General features: G+C 38.5%; 1 protein-coding gene across 1 annotated transcript in view; it reads right to left on the bottom strand.

Annotated features, from left to right (window-relative positions):
• EXT1 (exostosin glycosyltransferase 1) overlaps nucleotides 1-21,961 on the bottom strand; it is a 1,160,063-nt gene that overhangs the window by 213,979 nt on the left and 924,123 nt on the right. Inside the window, exon 5 of the mRNA XM_044067060.1 lies at nucleotides 2,769-2,901. Within this exon, the coding sequence (XP_043922995.1) occupies nucleotides 2,769-2,901 (133 nt within the window). The remainder of the gene's footprint in view (nucleotides 1-2,768; nucleotides 2,902-21,961) is intronic.

Below are 21,961 nucleotides of genomic sequence, written 5' to 3'. Positions count from 1 at the left end.
TTACAAGTTACACCTTGCAATGAGAATGCTTGCATTATAGGCCATGATAAGTTGTTTGTATGTAGGCTTGAATTCTGGTAGGCTTGTAAAACTGGAGGCTGTAGGGAATCTGCCTACCACAATCATATTTTCTCCTCCTAGGTGACATAGAATTGAAACCACCACAGGTTTGAGGAAAAAACAAGGAAGGTTCTCCAATGAGGCACTTATCTGAATCACTGAAGACCAACGATACCAACAATCACGCGAGGAACAGATCAAAAGGTGCAGGACCAGTATTTGGACTGGCAGTGAGACAGTCTGAGGTTTTATGATTATATGCCTGCTTATATACCCTTATGCCCACTGGGTAAGTCATACATCAGATACATCATCACATACATACATCATCATAATACATCAGGCTATATGGAAGGTTTTGCTTTGGTACGCCAGCTGGATGTCCAGGTTATGTGGCAAAAAAAAACAGCAATTTGGAATACTGCAAAAGTGATCTAAGGAAGGACATCTGGAGAATGAAGAAAGTTTCTAGTATCAGCAACACTGACAATAAACAGGAAAGTGGAGAATTTTTCCATTGTCATGGACAGCAAGGAAACCATAAACTAAATCAATGAGCCACATGCCAACAGCTCGTCCACATATATCCTTATCGTTGCTATTTATCAAGAAGACATGACTACTTGTTGTAGACAATGGGTCTCAGGGATTACGAGCAGGACTTAACTGATAATGTGCTGTCTAGGGAGGAAAAAGGACAATTGAAGCCATACACTGTGCTCTGTCTGATGCATTCTGGAAGGAAGAAATGAAAGAGTCTGATTAATATCTTATCATCAAAGGGGCCAGAAAAACAGTGCCTGCCAAACAAACAGCAATTGCTTTATTTGGGCCAGAATGTCTCGAATCTGAAATAACAAGTATAAGACATACATTAGTGAAAGCTCTAGTGGAGAAAAAAAAGAACCAAACATTTTCAGTGTGCTATATGGGGACAGGCAGGGATGCTATGGCCAAGTCAAAGAATCCTTCATTATCCAAACGGCCTTGCCAAAGCAGTGGATCCTCAGAAAGGAAGCTGGCAGAAGAGAAATGATGCATTAAACTGAGTTTTATATGGTCTAACCGCCATCTCTTTAATCTCTTATAAAAACGGCATCTTTCTACATCTACATCATATTCAATATGGTCTGCACTCTCTGCCACTCTGACGTATGTAACGAGCAGGTACATAAAACTGAGATGCGCAAACAAGCATGAATGGGGGTGGCAACAAAGTTGAGGTTTGTGATGGTGGAACTAGCATGAAAAGTATCCGTGTAAAGAGGAAAACTGTGACGGCAGTATCTGGAACCTAGTCTTGCCTCAGTCTAGTTTCCTGATGTATGAAACTCTTAAATGTGCACTCTCATCAGCTGTCACCAGGTGATGAACAAGAACTCACATTTACAGCCAGTCAAGCAGCAACCAGGATGATCCAATAATATTCCTCGCTGACGTCCCTGTTAGGACAAGGAATTGGCAGCAACTGTGAAGCTATTTGCTTTGGAAGATGCAATCTGTGAAGAATACCAGTGGGGGGGACGGGGTCTACAGTCACACCCTGCCCTGTGGCTGCTGTGGTGGGTACTGGCAATATAATACACTTGATTTAGACTATGTGCTGATAGCTGGCTGCAACCTCTTGCCACTTGTCTGCTTCCCTTAGTCTCCATTTGCCTAATGTATAATTCTGAGCAAATAACCAGACAACACTCAAAGGTCATTCCCTGAAAAGAGGCACGTACCTAGTGGCTTTACTTGGTTAACAAACTAAAACATAGAAAATATACTGCTTACCTTCAACCACCATTAACAAACCTTCTCAAGAGAGGGATGGTAGGCAGTGTTACTTGCAATTGTAATGTACTTAACCCACTGAAGGGGAAGAGTTTGCAGAAACCTCTTTGCTTATCTGTCCTAGGTCATATAATTTGGAAAATGCAAACTAACTGAACATCTCACTACAAACCATTGAATCGAGGATTAGGGCCACTTCCAAAGCAGCAGACTGAGGAGGAGTCAGGTTTACACCCCTTAAGTCTTGATCTTTATTCCCTTCTGATGTGCTTGTGTGCCTCAATTCTGATGTCAATAACCCTCAAATGATGCTATCTGTGACCTCCCAGATTTCGTTTCTGCATGGTGGCAGTTAAAACGAACATGCACTTTGCTCTGCATTAATCTGAGCACCAAAAGTACCTTTTAACAATTACAGGCATCAAACTCAAGCAGCCATGGCAAAAGAAAAGGTGGACAGGTCTTGCACCAGAGTATGGTGACCTAAACAGATGTTAAAGCAGTGTGGATGACCTATGCATACACCCTTCTTTCGCCACTGAACAGCAGTGATGACCTGGAGACTGGGACAGTGAAAACAGAAAAAAAAAAAGAAATAAGAATGTGGGAGTATGCCTCAGCCACATCTTAAAGAATGCTAATATGAGCAATGTGATTATATTACTGGAAACAGAAAAAAAAAGACAATCACAGTTGTGAATACAGTTCACAAATATGCTGACAGAAATGGTATTACATTTCACCAAAAATACTGCAACATTCAGGCTTACACTTGCAATTCTGAAATCTTAGCATACACCAAAACAAGAAGGAACATAAAATATTCAAAAACAAAACAAAAAATGCAAAATGAGGTCAAGAAAATAAAAACTATAAATAAAAAGAGAGAGACATATTATGTATACAAATGAAGCTATAAACTTCTTTACCTAAACTTGCGTAATAGAAAGGAAAATCTCCCAGATATGCAGAATATTGTGGTAGTGCAAACAGCCCTCCAGGAGGTTTATTCCATATCAAAGTGTTGCGAGATATGTGTTTAAATATTCTGTCCTGAATTATCTGTGGGGGGACACAAAAACAGCAAACAGTTACTTGAGTAACAATATCATTTTTCCACAATGTAATTCTGAAAACTATCTCACATAATAAACAAGTGACTGAAAGAAGCTGCATGGCCTTATTAAATCTATTCAAGTAGCAATAACCTACTATGACTTTGGTTAAGGCCTCATAAAAGGCTTATAACAGCTAACAAAATATGCTACTGTTCCCCACTGTGCACAAACTGCAGCTGGAAATGGAAGAAGCTCAATAAATGGTATGTGATACACTTATTAATGGAGCTGCTCTAAAGCTGCAGTCCCAAAGACTGCTTTGTTTTTATGTCCATTCACTTGCATTACTCAGTAAGTAGAAATATAAACTGAAATTGAGGTCAGTGACTTGCCAAGTGTAAAAACTCCTTCCATTTAACCTCTGCAGCATGTTAACTAATGATCCATATCAGAGCTCCAATATTACTTAAGAATACACTCACAGCCATATCATAACTGAAGCCAGAAACACTTACACATGGCAGCACTTAGATGGGAGAGGAAATAACACGTAGCATGCTATAGACACTCCAAATTAGAGTGCTCAGTTACAGACAGCACGAGTGGAAGCTGTCAGGCTTGGACAAGCACAGGCATGCATACCTTGGAATGGCAACATCATAACTTGCAGAAGCAGGAGAAAAAAAAAACAGCATGCACATATGAGACAGAACTGGCCTGGAACACATTCAGAAGGGTTCAGTGTGAAAGAATCTCAAGCAAGGCACTGATTGTTAAACAGTGGCCCCATCTGCCTGAGTTGGTGGTAGCTCTGATGGGTCTAAAAGATTCCACCGCACCTATCGAAAAGAGTAGGGGAATCTCCCAGATGCCCTGATCAAATTTCCCTTAGTACCAAAAATGCCACCTCAGGTCCCCCGTAAAAACAGACAACTAGGCTAGTTGGACTAATTTGTCAATAAAGAATAAATAAAATAAAAATAAATTTCAGCCTAGAAATGATGCTGCTGGACAGAAGCAAGATGCACCAACACAAAACAGCATGGCCTTGAGGGTAGCAAATCTATAAACCAGGTCCTGCTGAGGCACATCTGAAAGCTGTTAGGTCTCTAATGGCCATAACCTGACAAGGACTGCTCTGTGCACACTACTCAAGACAAATTCATCAAAGGAAACGTCACCAAAACATAAGAAGACAGTGACCTGACAGCAGAAGATGAGAAGAATTTACTCTAACCTTCCAAAATTTATTTTTAGAATCTGAAAATGTTTGTTCTTCCCATGTTAAGGCTGTATTGAAACATGGCCATCTTTAAAACTAGCTCCTTCACCTGGAACACAATGCTGTCAGATTCTGCTGGGTCCTCCAAACGACACACTGTACAAGTACATTAGCTACAAAAATCAGTTCTACTCCTACAAAACTGCATTTTAGTAACTGCAATTCCTGCAAACATTTAAGAACAGGCTTTAAGCAAAGCAATATTAAAGTCAGATTTTAAAGTGGAAACGTTCAGAGATGAATCCAGGAACAATACATCTTAAAAGGGTAAACTGTTTCCATAAGACAGAACTTTCCATCTGTATTCAATGAAAAAAGGAGCCAAAGGAAGTGGAACTGTTTCAGATGTTCCTGTCCAAAGATTCTGGACTCATTTCAATTCTTCATGCAATATAAATTTCACCTTGTCTGTTATACTCACAGCTATTACAGCAAGAACACTAAGGAAGCAATATTTTTTTGTACCTATGCTGCTGTAAACTGTCAAGTCATTATAACGTAATAATGCACATATCTGCAGTAAATCATTGTCCACTCCCTCAAAAGCACAATGACCTTAGAAACATGAGAAGCATTATTTCCTAAGGACATGTCACTAGATCATTCAACCTTTAAATGCAGTAGGTTTAAAATAAGATAGACCATATAAAGCAGAATGAATAAACACATAAGAAATCAACTAAAAATACAAAAACACTACAAGGTAAACCTGGAAAAAGAACCTATTAATGAATAGTGACTTGGGCTTTTACAGCTTAGTTATGAGTTCTGCTTTTAAAGTTTAAGTAATAAGACAGGATTTCACATTTGTATGTGTGTGTTATCTCCATCTCTGCCCTCCCCCAAACACTTTTCGAATAATATCTTAGTACCATATTTCCTTTCCATCTGCACATCCCTGCATTTACTATTTATTTTATTTTGAATTATTTTGAAACTATTATAGCATACTTTCCTTAACCCTGCATAAATCAGAGATTCTCACTCTTTCATCTACTACATATGATCTCATTCTATCCTACCCTGGATTTATTGTTTTGCAGTTCTCCTACCAAGTAACCCATGCTGAATAATTACTTTCAGCTCTCCAAACTCTGCTTTTCTGTGTAACATATTTTGTTGTACTACATTTAAACAAGTATAGCCCCTCGCCAAAAAATATCACAAAAATTCCATAAGTTCTTTACACTGTGGTATAACATACACTGCTGCCACACCACTACCTACTCCTGTTTAAAATTAACTTTATAAATTTTCTTTCTTACAGGGAGGACACGCCAGCATGCAGTTTTGTTGCATGTGTTAGACACAATCTTCCAAATGCCCAACCCTTCACTAACCACTCCAAATTCTACTATCTATCACTTCAAAGCCTGCCTCTTATAACACAACAGATGCATTTTGGTCTTTAACTTGTCGTAGTGCATGCTGCGATGTCATGCATGGACTATGTTAGTACCAACAGTTCATCCCCTAACCACTGGTGAGCACCTTGCTAGAAACAGGAAAGCTTCAAAATAAACACTTATCAACTGATAAACTAGTAAATACTTGCCGAGCTTGTAGGGATGTCAAACAACCAAGGCTGGAATGAGGGACTGCCTAGTTGTAGAAGGATGACAAGAGGGAAATTCTGGAACAATCAAGGAGGGCCCTCTCCCAGACAAACTAACACAGTAAGAACCCATATATTGACATCTAACATGAAGGACCCTTCCAAATAGGTTCTGTGGCTGAACTGAATCCAAACCACAGACACAGATGGCACTGGAAGACTGAACAGCAACACAGCTCAAATGATAAAAGTCCAGTTAGAAGAGGCCAAATTGACAAAACTTTGGTGGAAACAGAAATTTCTAGAGAAAGGAGAGCACAGCAGATCAAAAGTCAATGTGACCAAGCCTGTGGAAATGTTAACTACAGCAAGCACTGAAAGAAGCTATTTTTGGAGACTGAAGCAAAGCCAGTAGATGAAGCCAATAGCACAGTTGCCAATCCATTAAGAAGAAACTGGTATTATGAGCCCTTCACTTTTTGGAACTAGATGAGTGAACCACTGATCCATCTTAAATAACAGCAGCTTGTTCAGGAAGCACCTCAAATGGCAACACACTTCCACAGAACAAATGAACCTCTCTTGTTCCTGTTTTCTGCTTGCATGAAGAAACAGACAAATGAATGGACTGCTTCAGGAACAAATTAAACCACTTTCACTTACAAGCAGGGCCAAGGCAAAAGAACTCAACCACAGAAGATCATCAAAGGAAATCCCTACAACTTCTGTCCTTAAGCTCTGGGATAGCTGTAAAGGCAAACCCCCTAAAAAGGGAATATAATCCAAGGATGGAACACCAACACTGCTGGACCCGAAGGCCAAAAAATAAAACAGAAAAGCCTGCCAACCATGAAGTTCAACTCCTCCCCCAAGAGAGAGAAACGGTATTCTCAGAGGACCTACACTACAATCCTGCCTTCCTTTGGGAACATAAGCAAAAATGTGCAGAGGATCCCTCATCGAAACTGAGGCCAGAATATACAAGCCTCTGACTCATCAAGGTTGTCTTGTAAGTGACTGAGTGGAACAGCATTGGACACTGCTCCATAGAGACCTAGAACTATTTATTTTTTAAGCCTAACCAATCACCCCATGTGAGAATCAAACCCTGCATCTTGTGGCTGTAAGGTAAGCACCTTAACCATTATACCAGCTTTGCTACTTGAAAGTCCAACTGCACTTGGAAGGCTAAAAATGGCTCCAACCCCCACAGGACCTCAGCTTACAGGGACACAGTAAAAGGTCCTAGACCAGCCTCTAAAGGCATGGCAGTTGCCCTCCAAGTAATGCAGACATCTCTTGATAGGACTGAAGTCTGAATCCATGCTCTTAACTGGCCACCAAATTATACTAAAATCAAGCTCAACCTCCCTCCATGAACAATGATGAGATGTGAAATCATAACGAGTAAAGAAAAATTGTACAGGAACACCACAAACCACACAAAGGAGAAAGGTAACCTCAACCTACCACTGAACATAATCCTGCTGGTGGCAGAAAGACCAGTCTCTAGAGATCCCAACCTGCACAGATTCAGGACAGACAGTCTCCCGATCCACATCTCCAACAGGGGGTGCAAGAATGCCTCTGAATGACTGATAGCACTGTTCGCACCCAAATTAATGAGACTTCCAGAGACAGAAGTCTGACAATGGGGCAAGACTCCATACAAACCATTACTTCCTGCACGAAGAAATGGCCTTACTCCTCCTTGCCAGAAAAGATACTGCATTACAGGCACATGCTGTGCTGAAACACTGGAAACCACAAGAAAAAAAGACCCTGTGGCCAAAAGGATCAGGACTCTAGCCCTTTGGACTGACAGATCAAAGCAGACCCCCCCCCCCCTTTGACCATAAGTGAAGGAGTGGCTGCTGACTTACAACTGGAAAGAAACCTAGACTAGCTTTGTCCACAGATTCAGGGCTCTAAAGACCAAGAACTTCTTAGTGGAAGCCTAAAACATCTGTAGGGGAAACAGCTAGTACAGACTCCATTGCAAAATCCCAACAAACAGGTATGCTATGACAACTTTGTAAACACTTATGCCAAAAGGATGATGATAGATCAAAACTCAAGCCCAAAGCTTTGCCTACACTTAGGCTGTTAAATCCAGGTTTCTTGGGCCCTCTCAAGCACAAGGGAACACCCCAAGAGGAGTACAAGTTCCACACCTAAAAAGTAAGCAGAAAGGGCAGTAGCAAAAATGCAGCAATGCTATGGGACTGCAACGAAAGTGAGGAGACTCCCCATATAAATCTCACCTTTAGAATCCCCAAACAGGATTACCAACCACCACTCATTCCACGTGGGGGTAAACCGTGGCTCTTCCAGGTTTCAACCATCAAAGCCAACACTTGAAAGGGCTTGGGACATTAAAGTAAATCCTGTTACCAGAGATTCATAATCAAAGCAAACAACAAACAAAAGAGAAACACCATAAAGACTCTTGAAACAAGGCTGAAAATGCAGTTCAGGGAACAACCACACTGCACAAATAAAAAGGAAAGGGACCTCAAATGTTTTCTCAAAGGAAAGGGGACACCAAATACATGAATTAGACAAAAACACTTGCCTCATTCTGGCAAAGGAGTGAAAAGTGATGATTTCCACTCCTCCTAAAAATGAGACACAATGTGTACTCCCTCTAGATAGAGACTGAGCATGCCCCAAATGTTCTACTGCATCAGTCTACACAGGATGAAAAAATGAAGGAGAATTAAGACTGGAAAAGCAAGAGATGAGTTTAGCACCAAATCTGCTGAGCCCCAAAGGATGTCTCTCCTGATCAGGGCAACGCAGGACAGCTACCCCCTGCTTAAGCCAGCCCATATCAGAGCCCAAGCAGCAGCAAGTAGGCTGGCAGTACTACCTTCAGTAGTCTTCTGCTGGCAAAGAGGAAGGGGGTTGCAAATGATGCCCAGAATTGCACAATGGAAGTGATAACAAGGCTTCATTATCTTCTTTGAAGAAGAATGGGAAACCAAAGTGAGGAAATGGCCCCTTCACTGAGAAGGCAGCCTGATACCATTTAAGGAGGGAACTGAACACAGACGGACAGGCCTGGGCAAACAGCACTCTGTCTCTTAATCTCAGCAATGGAGTCACCTGAAAGCACACATTCACGCCTGCATTCCCAGCTTGTGCATCCACACAATCCAAGTTACAAATGGTTACCTGGAAGCCCATCTGAACAGAAACAAACATGATTTGGAAAAGGTGTTCTTTAAGCCCAGACTCAGAAAGGATCTTGAGCTTTCCCAGTGAACATTCGACCACAAAGGAGTGGAATGCAAGTGCCCTAATCCCCAAAGTGGCAAAGTAGTACAGCTGCTTGTTGCATCTGTCCAGAGATCTAGACTACATGCAAAGTGGCAAAGGAGAAATTGAGTGTGGATTCTGGGATCACTAGTGGCTTATCCATTCTACATCAGAGTTAGCCCTAGGATGCTGCCACAATAAATCACTTAAATGGCAAAAGGCCTACAGCAGGTGTAAGTCGTCTTCTGCGTCACAGTGGCAAATTGAGGGTGCTGCCGGGCTTCCAAAACAGCAATAAAAGCTGTCGCCAAAGGGGGGGGGGGTTTCAATGATCAATCCCTTGGCTCCCTACCTGGGTGGGGGTGCCAAAAACATGAAGCTCGCATGAACCATACAGCTTCCCATAATGGAAGGCCATTCAATGGGGAGATGGATTTGAGGAACCTGACAGCTTATTGTTTATGCATGTTTCAAAGAACCTCTTTCCTCCAACCTGGCTTGAGAAATGGCATACACAAATCCCCCAACAACCCTAGATAAGCCAACACTCACTGCATCTTACAACAGAAAATATGCTGCAAGTCAACATTGGACAGCAGGCAGATTACAGCTGGTACATGGTCATGCACACACTACAACTGGTACATGAAGACATGGCAGCACCAGTTATGGCACAGGCTTCACAATGATGTTCCTGTGAGGGAAGTTCTGTAAACATAACTCAAGCTCACAGCAAAAATCTAACAAGTGCTTGGCATCTAATATCTGGGCTACAGACCCTGATGGAAGCTCATACAACAAGGACAAACAAACTCTGATGGTACTAAGGCAGGGAGTCCCCAGGAGAAAAGCCTTAACTTCATGTATCCTAGATCTGTGACAGAATGACTGAAGGGGCCCATCACAAAGATGATGCTGGACTGACCAAGGCTCAAGCTAACCAAATGGGAGAACAGTGGTGCAAGCACCCAGGATACACTCCAAACAAAGCTTCCAGTGCTAACTTGCTCCCATTCTGATGTTGCACAATGACAGCAAAAGAGGAATACTTGGTTTGGATGGAAAACCAAGTATTGCTCTTTTTCCAATACTGTACAATCCCAGAATTAAGATAAATTATTAGGAGTGTTGTGAAACTGCAATGTCTATAAAAATATGACAAAAATATAACAAATACTAGTACTTTTTCATCTCAGCTTTTAATGCATAACCTCAAGCAATTTATATTTTATTTGTTTAACATATGTTTACTGGGAAAGTCTGACTTGGAATGAAGCCAATTTTCAGCAGAGGCCTGGGGAGAAACGCTCCAGATGCAGGTCTTTGTAATGTGGGAAGAAACCAGAGCACCCGGAGGAAATCCACATGAATGCAGGGAGGACATGCAGACTCCGCACAGAAGGCACCCCAGCCGAGAATTGAACCGCAGAACCTCTTGCTGTGAGGTGACCATGCTACCTTTGCACCATGGAGCCGTCCGTATATGTTGATTTTACAGAAAACTCTGACACGTAAGGTGCCCATTTCTCAAATACATGCAAGTGCTGTTTATAGGCAGCATCTTTGAGACATACAATAATATTCTTGTTGTAACTTGGCCTTAGCAGTCCTAGAAAGATCTACGCCTTTGTGCAACACTCAAATAAAATAAATAAAATGTTCAGTTTGATTAATAAGTAGTGACTGTCCCAAAACAAGCTGCTAATGACAGAGATGCATCTCCATGTTTATCTTCTGCAAAGCATATTGTTGCCTTTTTGTAACTGTTTCACAAAGAGGGAAGTGACATTCCAGAACAGCATAGGCCAGCTGTAGTCCCACTGAAGGCCCATTGAAATCTGGAATTTGGACATGATGCAATGCTCCAGAGGATGCAACACTGCCTTGACTGCAATGGTGCAACTACAAAAAAATACAACAGCTTCCCTGCACAAATCAAAGAAGGTGCACCATTTGAACAAACTACCACCAGTGTATACAGCTGCATTGCTGCACTGCAAAAGCGTCAAATGAAGTGAACAGCTGACAGGAGGAAAGAGATGTACAACCGGATTCCTTTCTTAAAACACTTGTCTCAGAAGAGCAGCACAAACACATGGAGGCATGTTTATGTTTTCATGTAATACTTAGAGAATTGAGGATTTTAAAGATGCCGACATACGGCACGCTCTATCCTGAACTTTTAGCCAAATGGCAAAAATTGAACATAGACACTAGCTTCCAGTATATAAAACTACTCATTGAACTGTACATGTTGATTGAAAACAACATTGCAGAAGAAATTACTAAAAAACAAAGTGAACTGTTAGCGCTTATAAACAAAAGAGATTTTGTAGTGTTTTACGAGGACATTCAAACGCATACACTGACATTGGAGCGAAGGTTATTTCAGGATAAGAAAAAGAAACTTGAGCGTGATTTAAAAGACTTTGAAATCGGAAATGGGAATGTCTTCTCTTGTTCGAGGGAAGCAAGAGGGACAGGTCAATCTCAAACTAGAAATCATTCTCACCATTTTTCTCCTGCTCACCAATCACAAGTCTTAGAAATGGGACACATCTCCAACCAACCCACTGATATACAAGGAAACAGAAGTGATAAAGAAATAGAACCTAAAACTGTAAACAGTAACTGTAATATATTTAAATCACAGAGTGAGCAACAGATAAATTCACTAACATCTGTTGAAGAGCGAAATGGCCCTAATGTGAATACTTTACATGTATCAAAACCACAATCAGAAGAACAAAGTCAATTTAATAATGCAACACTGAATAGTGATGTAAAAAGGAAGCCGATGACAAGTCATACTGAACAACCGGCTTTAAACTCGAAGACTCATCAATTTCCATTACCTATTCGAGAGCAGAAAAAATGGACTCCCAACAGGAACAGCAGGAAGCAGAAAATATCAGGAGACTCCATATTAACTCAGAACAAAATACAGAGACAACTGAATCTGAGTTGATCATTAACTTATCTCATTATGAACTTGGAATTTTTGAAAAATCCCTTTTAAATAAAGGGCTGTCTTTTATACCAGATAAAAAAACTGATATAACTGAATTTGTCCTGGATATAAAAATGTTTGTTAGAAATATAACATTGAAAATGTTATTTAAAGATAAACAAGAAACTGAACAGTTTCTTTTCAAGAAACCTAATGTGTTTATACCCCATTTACACCCCCTATTAGAAACATTTGAACAATCATGTGAAAGGGAACTCATGCACATGTATAGTCAAACAAAAGGTAATCAGAGTTATTATAATCTAAACCAAGGGGAGCGTGAAGCATTAATTAATTTAAGTAATAATAATGAGATCATAATCAGGCCAGCTGATAAAGGTGGGGCGGTTGTCATATTGGACCGACCGTATTATGAAGGAGTCATGCAGGCAATACTTGATGAGGACAAAACATATCGATTGATTAATTCCATGCAGCTCAACAAGATTATTAGCAATATGCATAGTAATTTATATGACTTGTTAATGTGTAACATTATTGATCCTGACCTATATAAATACTTTTCCGTTGAACTACCAACAGTTCCAACATTCAGAGGGCTCCCGAAAGATCATAGAAATTATCAGAATCCCAAAATGAGACCGATTGTCTCTAGTAGAGGGTGGCTGACAGAAACACTCTCTATTTATGTTGAAAAGCAACTTAAAGGGATAGTTCAAACCACAGATACTATAATTAGAGATACTCAAGATTTTCTGGAAACACTTTTTATATGTACAAATAATAGCAATGAGGCATCTGAAATTTGGTTAATAACCTTAGATGTGTAGTTATTGTTCACCACAATACCCAATATAGAAGGAATGGATTATTTGAGACAATTGCTACATATAAGAAATGTTAACAAGGATGAAGTGTTAAAATACATGCTATTGCTTGAACTAATCCTGGAAAATGTTTTGTATATGCTGATATATACTATTTACAGACCAAAGGCGTAGCGATGGGAACACCATGTGCTAACTCGTACGCTAATTTGGTCATGGCCCAATGGGAAAAGACATATATCATCAATAAGAACTATGCTAGAAACATTAAATATTACAAAAGGTTTGTGGATGATGTCTTTTTCCTATGGGAAGGGATGGAGTCAGATTTAGGTCAGTTTTTACAATATTTAAATCAAACTACTACTTTTTTGAAATTTGAGTGTAAATGGTCGAGAGAAACTATAGAATTTTTAGATGCATTAATAACCAAGGAAGAAAATATTATTTCAACATCATTATATAGGAAGAAATGTAGAAAAAACTGTTTGCTTCATCGCACCAGCATGCATCCTATGCATCTATATCAAAATATGGTTATTAATCAAGGCCGGAGAAAATCCAAATTAACTAGTGATGATAATAAATGTAAATTAACTTTAGATACTTTGAAAGAAGAATTTAATATGAGAGGATATTCTAATAAAAAAAGTGGGGTCATTAATGATTTAAAAGTAATAGATAGGGAAAAGAAAGGAAGACCTTATTTTAGAAAAAATTATATTGATGAAACTGAGGTAGCACTAGCTATAGGAAATACCAAGTTAAATTATACACAAGTCAGGTTGAATATACAATACTCAAATAATAACAAGAGTACATGCAATATTATTAATAGAAATTGGGCTACTTTAACAACTAATGATGAAATTCAATCTATAGTTGGCTCTAAACCTAAGTATGGATATCGTAATAACAAGTCTCTAAAATGACTACTTTGTTATGAACAAGGAAAGGTCAACAAAATAGTGTCAAAAAGACAGGGGACATACCCCTGTAGAACTTGTAATCAATGTTTGTATATGCAAGGTTGTAATGTATTTATACATCCTGTAATAGAACATATACTTTTACACACTAATGCTGACTGTAGGTCTAGAGATCATATATTTAGCTAAATGCACGAAATGTACTAGTTTCTACATAGGAAAAACTAATAGAACCTTGAGAGAGCGAGGGAACATGTTTACGCTATAAATCGTGAGGATGAAACCAATGCATTAGCGAAACATGTTTTTAAATCATGGTTTGAATCATAAGTTTAATTTCATGGTTGTTGAGTTGATTGAGAGAAACAAGAGATTAGGTAATATAAAGAACTATACAGAAAAACAAGAAACAAAATGGATAATAAGAATGCAGTCATACAGAGGTAGTGGTATAAATGACAGAAATTCGATTAGGCCATTTCTCAAAGATAGACCACTGAAACATCATACATGAATATATAGATAGATTGTAGTTTATTTATGTACTTTTTCAAGTAATCAGCATATTTATAATTTATTGTTATATGTTTATATTAAAATGTATTTTTATGTGTTTTGATATATGTGTATATTCATATACATTTTATGCGTTTATGCACACACACATATATATATATATATATATATATATATATATATATATATATATATATATATGATCTGATTATTTATGTCTATGAATGTAAGCCTAATGACAATGTTTTTAAACATTCTTTAGATGTTTAAAAATAATTTACATATATATATATATATATATATATATATATATATATATATATATATTTTTTTTTTCTCATTCTACTGGTGATTTTTATGATTATTAATCAAATTGAGTTATGTACATTGTATTTATATAGGTTTGACAGTTTGTTAATTGGGCCTAATATTTATGTATAAGCATTTTTCTCTAGCATACTTATATTTATATATATATTTTATTTGATGAGTTTATAGATATGTATTTAATTGCAAGTTTGCATTTGAACATTCTTGAGAATAATTAAGTACTACAATAAACAATAGTTTCAAAATGTATTTTCTTTACATACATTTCAGAAACAAAGTAGACATTGATTTGCTATGTAAATTGTTAATCGTTATGTAATCCAATGTAACTACTGTCTGTTTATTTTAACTGTGGAGCTTTTCTCCCCGGGCCTCTGCTGAAAATGGACCTATGTCCAGTTGGACACTCCCGGTCAACAAATATATATAAATAAATTATTTATTTAGCATTCTCAGTAAACTTCCATTGAAAAGTTTGCCTTTGATACCATCTAGTGGACAATAATGGTACTTACCGAGATTTTAAAAATGGTTCAAATGCTTTTTTGGCGCCTTTTTTCATTTAAATATACTCTGAAAAATTGTCATTAGTTATATGTCTGAAGAAGGGTTTGGTTAAAACCCGAAAGCGCTTACTATTCTATTAAATAAAGGAACTACAACTTTCAACTTTTATTCCGAGAGGAGTTGTGATGGTACTTTGGTGACTTGAAAAGGAATTTAGCATTTGTGCGTTTACACCGTTTAGTGCCTTTACCCTAAAGCTGCTTTTGGATTTATTTTTTTTTTTTTTTTACTTGTCTCAGAAGGTTGAGGACTTTGAAAATTAATCCATGTATAACATAATGTCTGGGCTTCTCAAAAAAAGACATAAGCTTGCAATTTGTATTTATTAATTTTGCCGTGCACAACAACAATATATCTGGGATAACTAAAAAAGACATAGGGTTGCAATTTGTGGGGGGGGGGGGGGGTTTGTGACTACCCTTTTTTCTACAACTAAACAACACTAAAAAAGGCCAGTACAAAAGGGTGACTGCACTCTTACTTTTCTAAATTCTAAATCCAGACCCATTTCGTTACCTAAACAAAGTTAAAATTTTACATGTAGCATGGTCTCACCCTCATGTGAAATGGTAGTGATACTTTACTCTTTATGACTGTGACAGGACAGCTGGAATGACTGAGAAATGAAGGACAGTTTTGCCTTACTGAAACCTTTTATTTTAAAAAGGATGCCAATGCCACAACAGACAAGCCCAGAGAGATCTGTCTTTCATTTTAAGGAGAACCCAAAGATTTTCTGGCTGTTGAGGAAGCACTGACCTACCTTCAGGGCAATTACTTACTGCATTTTGTTAACCAGGTAAGTACCACACTGGCCAGCATGGTAAGAAGCAAACATATAAAAACCATGAATCAGTTCAACAAGAACAGCAGTGATCAAAAACAGTATACTAAAGAAGAAGCCGTGACCATACAATACAGCATATAGCAACATTTTCATTACGTATTCAGACATTTACAGTATTTATATTTCAATACACTTACAGTTTACTAGACACATTACTTACATTACCTATAACAAAACTGCTAGATCTGTCATTTGGAACTGGAGATGGTCATGCTCATGAAACCTTCTACAGAAACAAAAGTTTTTTGCATTACAGTTTATGCCTGAAGATGACAACTTTTTGTTGAGAAAATGCATTTTTAACAATTCTCTTTGAAGGAGTTGCAGGCTGTTTGCTTTGAAAGATGCTCTTTTAATTTTTTTTCTTAAACAGGTCTAAGGTATTTTATTCCCTACATCAGGAAAAAGATTGTTCCAAACATATGGGGCCATTTTAGAAAATGCACTTTCACCATGGAGGTTTTCAAATATGGTTTGATTAGTGGTAAGAAGTCTTCCAAATACTCCCTGAGAACATAGGTTTGACGTCTGGTAACTAGTTTTGCTTTTAATGGCGGGAATTGGCCAAATCTGTTTATCTTGAAGACTTTGAGCTAAGTATTACTGCTATTCTACTACTTGTCAAAGTGTTCCAGCAGTTTGCAGTGATGGGTGTAATTATCAGCCAGTAAAACAAATCTGCAGATTTTATTTATTGTCTGCAACTTTCATGTATTTTTACTGGAGCAGAAAGTGAATAAAGGTCTCACATATTCATTTTTGGTATCAGAAAATTTTTTGCTAAGGAGTGTCAGGCTATGGTTGAAAGAAGACGTTATTTTGTAAAATAGTTTTAGTTGGGTTCCTTTCACTGATAGCATGGAAGGGTTCAGTGAAATCTGCACAACTCAATCACCATACAAGAAGCTCAAGTTAATTAATTTAGTGTTGCAGAGATCTTGCTGAACAAGTAAATTCGTCTTCTTATGTGACAGCGCTCTCTGATAAAGTGAGCATCTAGACCAGAGCTACCCTCAAGCATGCACTTTCTTCACCAATAATGCTCCATCACTCACCCCAGTCTATGAAGCACACACAATTCATGATCAGAACATGACTCTAGGTGACCACTGGCTCTAGAATGAGTACAGACTATGGTTACTGCATCCAGAGTACTGGCTGTAGGCTTGTTATAGGCTATGTTAACCAACTCTGGATCCTCAGCAACTCCAACACTCAGAAGTTGGTCCATTATAGACATCCAAGTGCCACCACTGAAAGACGCTATGAACCATACAATGGACCAGTAAGTGAACTGAAGACTCTTTCTTCTGTAGATGTGTCAGGTTAGACAAAGTAGCCTTCTGAATACTGCAGCCTATTTACATTAAAACTGATGTCAGCCCTATAGGAAGTGATAGTGTTATCACTATACTGGTGATAAGATCATAAATTGTGCAACACATTTCAAAATCAAAAAAAAAAAAAGGAAACTATTTACTTTTTTTTTTTAAACATACAAATCAACCCTGCTCCAAAAAGAACAAGTTCATGAATTTTTAAATTACATGACGGTTTGAAAACAACAGTTGGTAAAACTAAAAACTTGATACATTTACATGGAAACTGCATCTCACCACAACTTGCTATCTCATAAAATGTACTGCTGTTAGTGACATAACTGGCTGCAGAACATGAAGAAGCAAGGTCTTGCTGGATTTCAAACAGTTATAAAGTGGTATCTCAATCCTCAGTGGCAAGATCGGTGCCTCACAGCTCCACAGTCCATGGTTCAATCCTGACCTCTGGTCACTCTCTGTATGACATTTTGCATGCCCTCCCTAGACATGAGTGAGTTTTCTTCAAGTATTCTGGTTTCTTACCACAATGCAAAAATACACCAGCTCACTAGTTACAGAAAACTGTCCTTATGTTGTACTTGCCCCTTACCACAGAAATGGACCAGGATTAGCATAGGGTAAGTAACTGTAAATTAGTCATGCAATTGTCAAATTGGTAAACTAAGCAAAATCTTTAAAACTATATTTATACATGGCTATGAAATGACCTGTTGCTTTTGTATAAAAAGTTTTTGCATGCATAAAGATGCGTGCAAACACTTTCGCACGCCTTTAAACATGATCTTTAAATGTCAGCAAAAATGCAATGTTGAAAGTCCCAGCTGTACTCTACAAGTAAAACTGTAGGAATTTAAGTATCCGGAATAAAGCTTTAGTTAAGCAACACCCCAAATTAAGCATGGAGCAAATTAACTAAAACATTAATAAATAAGGTAAAACATTTACTGAAACCAGGTGTAAAAATTAGAGAAAAACAGTACGCCTATTAAACTTCAAGTGTTACTGGAAAACAAACTGCGATGCTTGTGCTTGTCTCTTTCTTTCAAGCTATAACAAAACACTATATCTGTTACGTCTCACAGTTATGAAGGGGACATGTTACACAACAAACTGGGCAGTTCACACACATTTTATAAATAAATATATACATACACACAGGGCAGACAACAGTTCTTAGTGTGCGTGCGTGTATATATATATATATATATATATATATATATATATATATATATATATATATATACACACACACACACACACACACACACACACTAAGAACAGTTATCTGCCTTGCAACCCCCCTCCCCAAAGATATCTAAATACACCAACTCTGAGAATGTACTATCTTTGAGTAAAGAGAATAACTGACTTTGCTTGAAAACCAATTTGTCTGTCTCTGAAATAGTACAACATCAAACGTACATCAAGTCTGTGAAACTGTGCAGACCCCCCCCACCTTCATAAACATGAAATAAGCATTAAACTGTTTTTTTTTTTATTCCTTAAAATTTACAGCAAAATGGTGAATTAATCACTTGACTCTTGACTTTGAATTAGTCCAGCTTTAGTTATGTACCCAACTGGCTGGCTTATTTTATACAAATCCATCAGAATAATTAATCACTAACCCATAAGGTATCCAAGTACCCAAATTCTCAATATTGTTTTCGGACTCTCTGAAAAGTGAAACAAGCATTAACATATTTAAAATAAATGCCAGTTATTACCATCAGTTCTTGTGCTTTTGCTTTAATATGTTTTCCTGTCTACTACAGAATTAAGTACTGAAAGATAAAAATGTCTCATCTAGGCAACAAGTTAACACAGAAAAAATGGTCAAATGAACCCAGCCTCTCTGGATTTATTTTTACTGACAGCAACAGGCAGAAGAAAACATTGAAACGTAACACCAATGTCTTCCATTCAGTCTGGTGCAGTAAGTAATATTTCCATGTCATTTACTTCTGCAAACAAAAAAGTAATCACAGTCAGGAAAAAAAAAAAAAAAACATCAGGAGCCTGCTTAGGATAAAGGTAAATGTTATACCAAGAGGGGCTGAGAGCTGTCCAGTGCATCAACTTGGACATGGGAAGACTTTGTTGTGTAGGAGAATTTTACTGAGTGGTGCAAGGCAGACTTTACAAACCATCAGTTTTAGTTAGTAATAAGACAGGCCTGACTCTTTGCAACAACTGAGCCTGGAAAATTATTCAGAACTCCATTTAGCAGCATTTAAGTACACTAAGAAGAGTAAATAGCTTTTACAGGTTATTTGAACACAAAACATGACCCAATGTACTTATTTCATAATGAAAAGCTCCTGTGAGACTTGTGAATACCACTAGGAAAGGGTATAATAAACATATTACTGGGCCCAAGTACACCTTAAGGATAAATGGACAGTGGAAGTGAGGGTTACTCCTGGCAATAGGTTCTAGCTGATTGCTGTATGTTGTAAAAATAGGTTAAACGGTCATTGCACCAGTTATATACAGTTACAGATATTATACATTTTATGCACTGACGGATGACTTCCACATAGGATTATGAGTGGGTCACTGATCATTCTGTTTGAGACATGCATGCCAAGAAATACACCTCAAAAGCAAAACTATGTTGAGAAAACAATACCGGGTTATCGCCAACCTGATCATAATTCTTTGTAGTACATGGAGCTTTACCTGCTCCATGTACCACTAGTTAGAGTAAAAAAAGGAAAAAAAATGCAAAGTGCTTTGCTTACTTTCATAGCCGGTAAAGCACTTCATGAGTGCAGTCTTATGGACAGCAACACACATTAGGTGGAGGCAATATTGTGAGAAAGTTAGGGATAGACTAGAGGCACAGCAGGCAGAAAAAAGAAGTTATGTCTTACCATACCGTTCCATCTGTATTGTTGATCTTCGTTCAGTCATTACATGTGGGTATCGGTTTTGACCTCGGAACCGAGCCGGCCATCTTCCAAGCTCGTGCCAGCTACAAACTCTCGAACTAAAAAGTCTTACCCAGAATCCCCCCATCCCTGTTACCACAGGTTGAGTTTACAAGTCAAAAGAAGGTAGAGGCTACCTCTGGTCAAATGACCTAACAGAACCTGATGGTGAGATCCACAAGAAGCCACAGGAGGGGGAAGGAGGGAGGGTCGTAATGACTGAATGAGGATCAACAATACAGATGGAACGTTATGGTAAGACATAACTTCTTTATCTGATATTATTAATCCTCGTTCAGTCCTTACATGTGGGACAGAGTCCCCAGATACCTTTATTCCTGGGAGGCTCTCATGGAAGGACATTCCGGAGCACCATATAACCAAAAGATGATCTTCCCCCGGAGGCCAAATCCAATTTGTAATGATTGATGAAGATATGAGGAGTAGCCCAAGTTGCAGCTGCACAATGTCATGTAAAGAGGCTCTGGCATGGAAGGCAGCAGAAGTTGCCAACGACCTTGTAGAATGAGCCTTTATGATAGTAGGTAATGGAATATTACCTTTTCTATAAATGAAGGTTACACAGTCTTTTAACCATTTAGCCAATGTGACCTTAGCAACAGCACATCCTAATCTAGGTCCAGAATAGGCCCAAAACAACTGGTCTGATTTACAAGAAGCATTAGGCCTGTTCAAGTAGAAGCGAATTTGCCTGTGAATATCTAGGGTATGTAGGTAATACTCTCCTCTGTTCTGAATGATTGGGGAAGAAAACTGGCAATTCAATGGTTTGATTAATGGACATTTCAGAGATCACTTTTGGCAGAAAGGAAGGATTAGTTCTCAATGACACTCTATCTCTATGAAAAATCAAATATTGTCTCTTGATGCATAAGACTTGAAGCTCAGAGATAAATCTGGCAGAAGTAATGGCGACCAAAAACAAGGTTTTCCATGACAAATATTTGAGGTCACAAGAAGAAGTTGGTTCGAAAGGTGGCATTGTCAAAGCTTGTAGGACTAATGACAGGTCCCATGGTTGAGTAGGTTCTCTAAAAGGGGGTCTTAGATTCACGCCTTTTATGAAAGTCTTGCATAATTTGTGTGACATAAGAGAAGAGTCTTGGACACCATCATGAAAATTAGATACTGCAGCCAAATGAACTCTAATGGTAGAGGCAGATAGACCGGACTGAAATAAGGTAGACAGATATTCCAGTACTATAGACACTGGTGCTGAAAAAGGATCTACTTGTTTTTCTTTCAGCCAAAAAGTAAATCTTTTCCACTTGCTAAGATATGTAATTCTGGTGGAAGATGAGATGCAATAAGAATGTCGCGTACTGGCAAAGAAAGATCATTCTACCTGGCAATCAAAGGAATTGGAGGAGCCAAGCTGTGAGCTTCAAGCTGTACAAGTTGGGGTGAATCAGATTCTGCAGATGGGAGATCAACCCCGGGGGTTGGATGGAGAATCCATGGTTGATCTAGCAGGTGAGGCCAAAGGAAGGGAAACCAAATCTGATGAGGCCAATATGGTGCTATGAGGATTACTTTGCTCTTCAACTGGTGGGCTTTCTTCAGAAACTGGGGAATGAAGGGGAGAGGTGGAAATGCATAAAGCAGACCAGAGGGCCAATCGTGGAATAGAGCATCCCTGGGTGGCTGTCCCGGTGGGGGAATCAGGGCGAAACAGTTGCTGCATT

Source organism: Protopterus annectens, chromosome 3.part1 (genome assembly GCF_019279795.1).
Source record: "Protopterus annectens isolate FY-2018-M chromosome 3.part1, PAN1.0, whole genome shotgun sequence".
Classification (NCBI taxonomy): Eukaryota; Metazoa; Chordata; order Ceratodontiformes; family Protopteridae; genus Protopterus; species Protopterus annectens.
The sequence above is the reverse complement of the archived record's forward strand: the minus strand, read 5'-3'. Positions and strand labels throughout refer to the sequence as shown.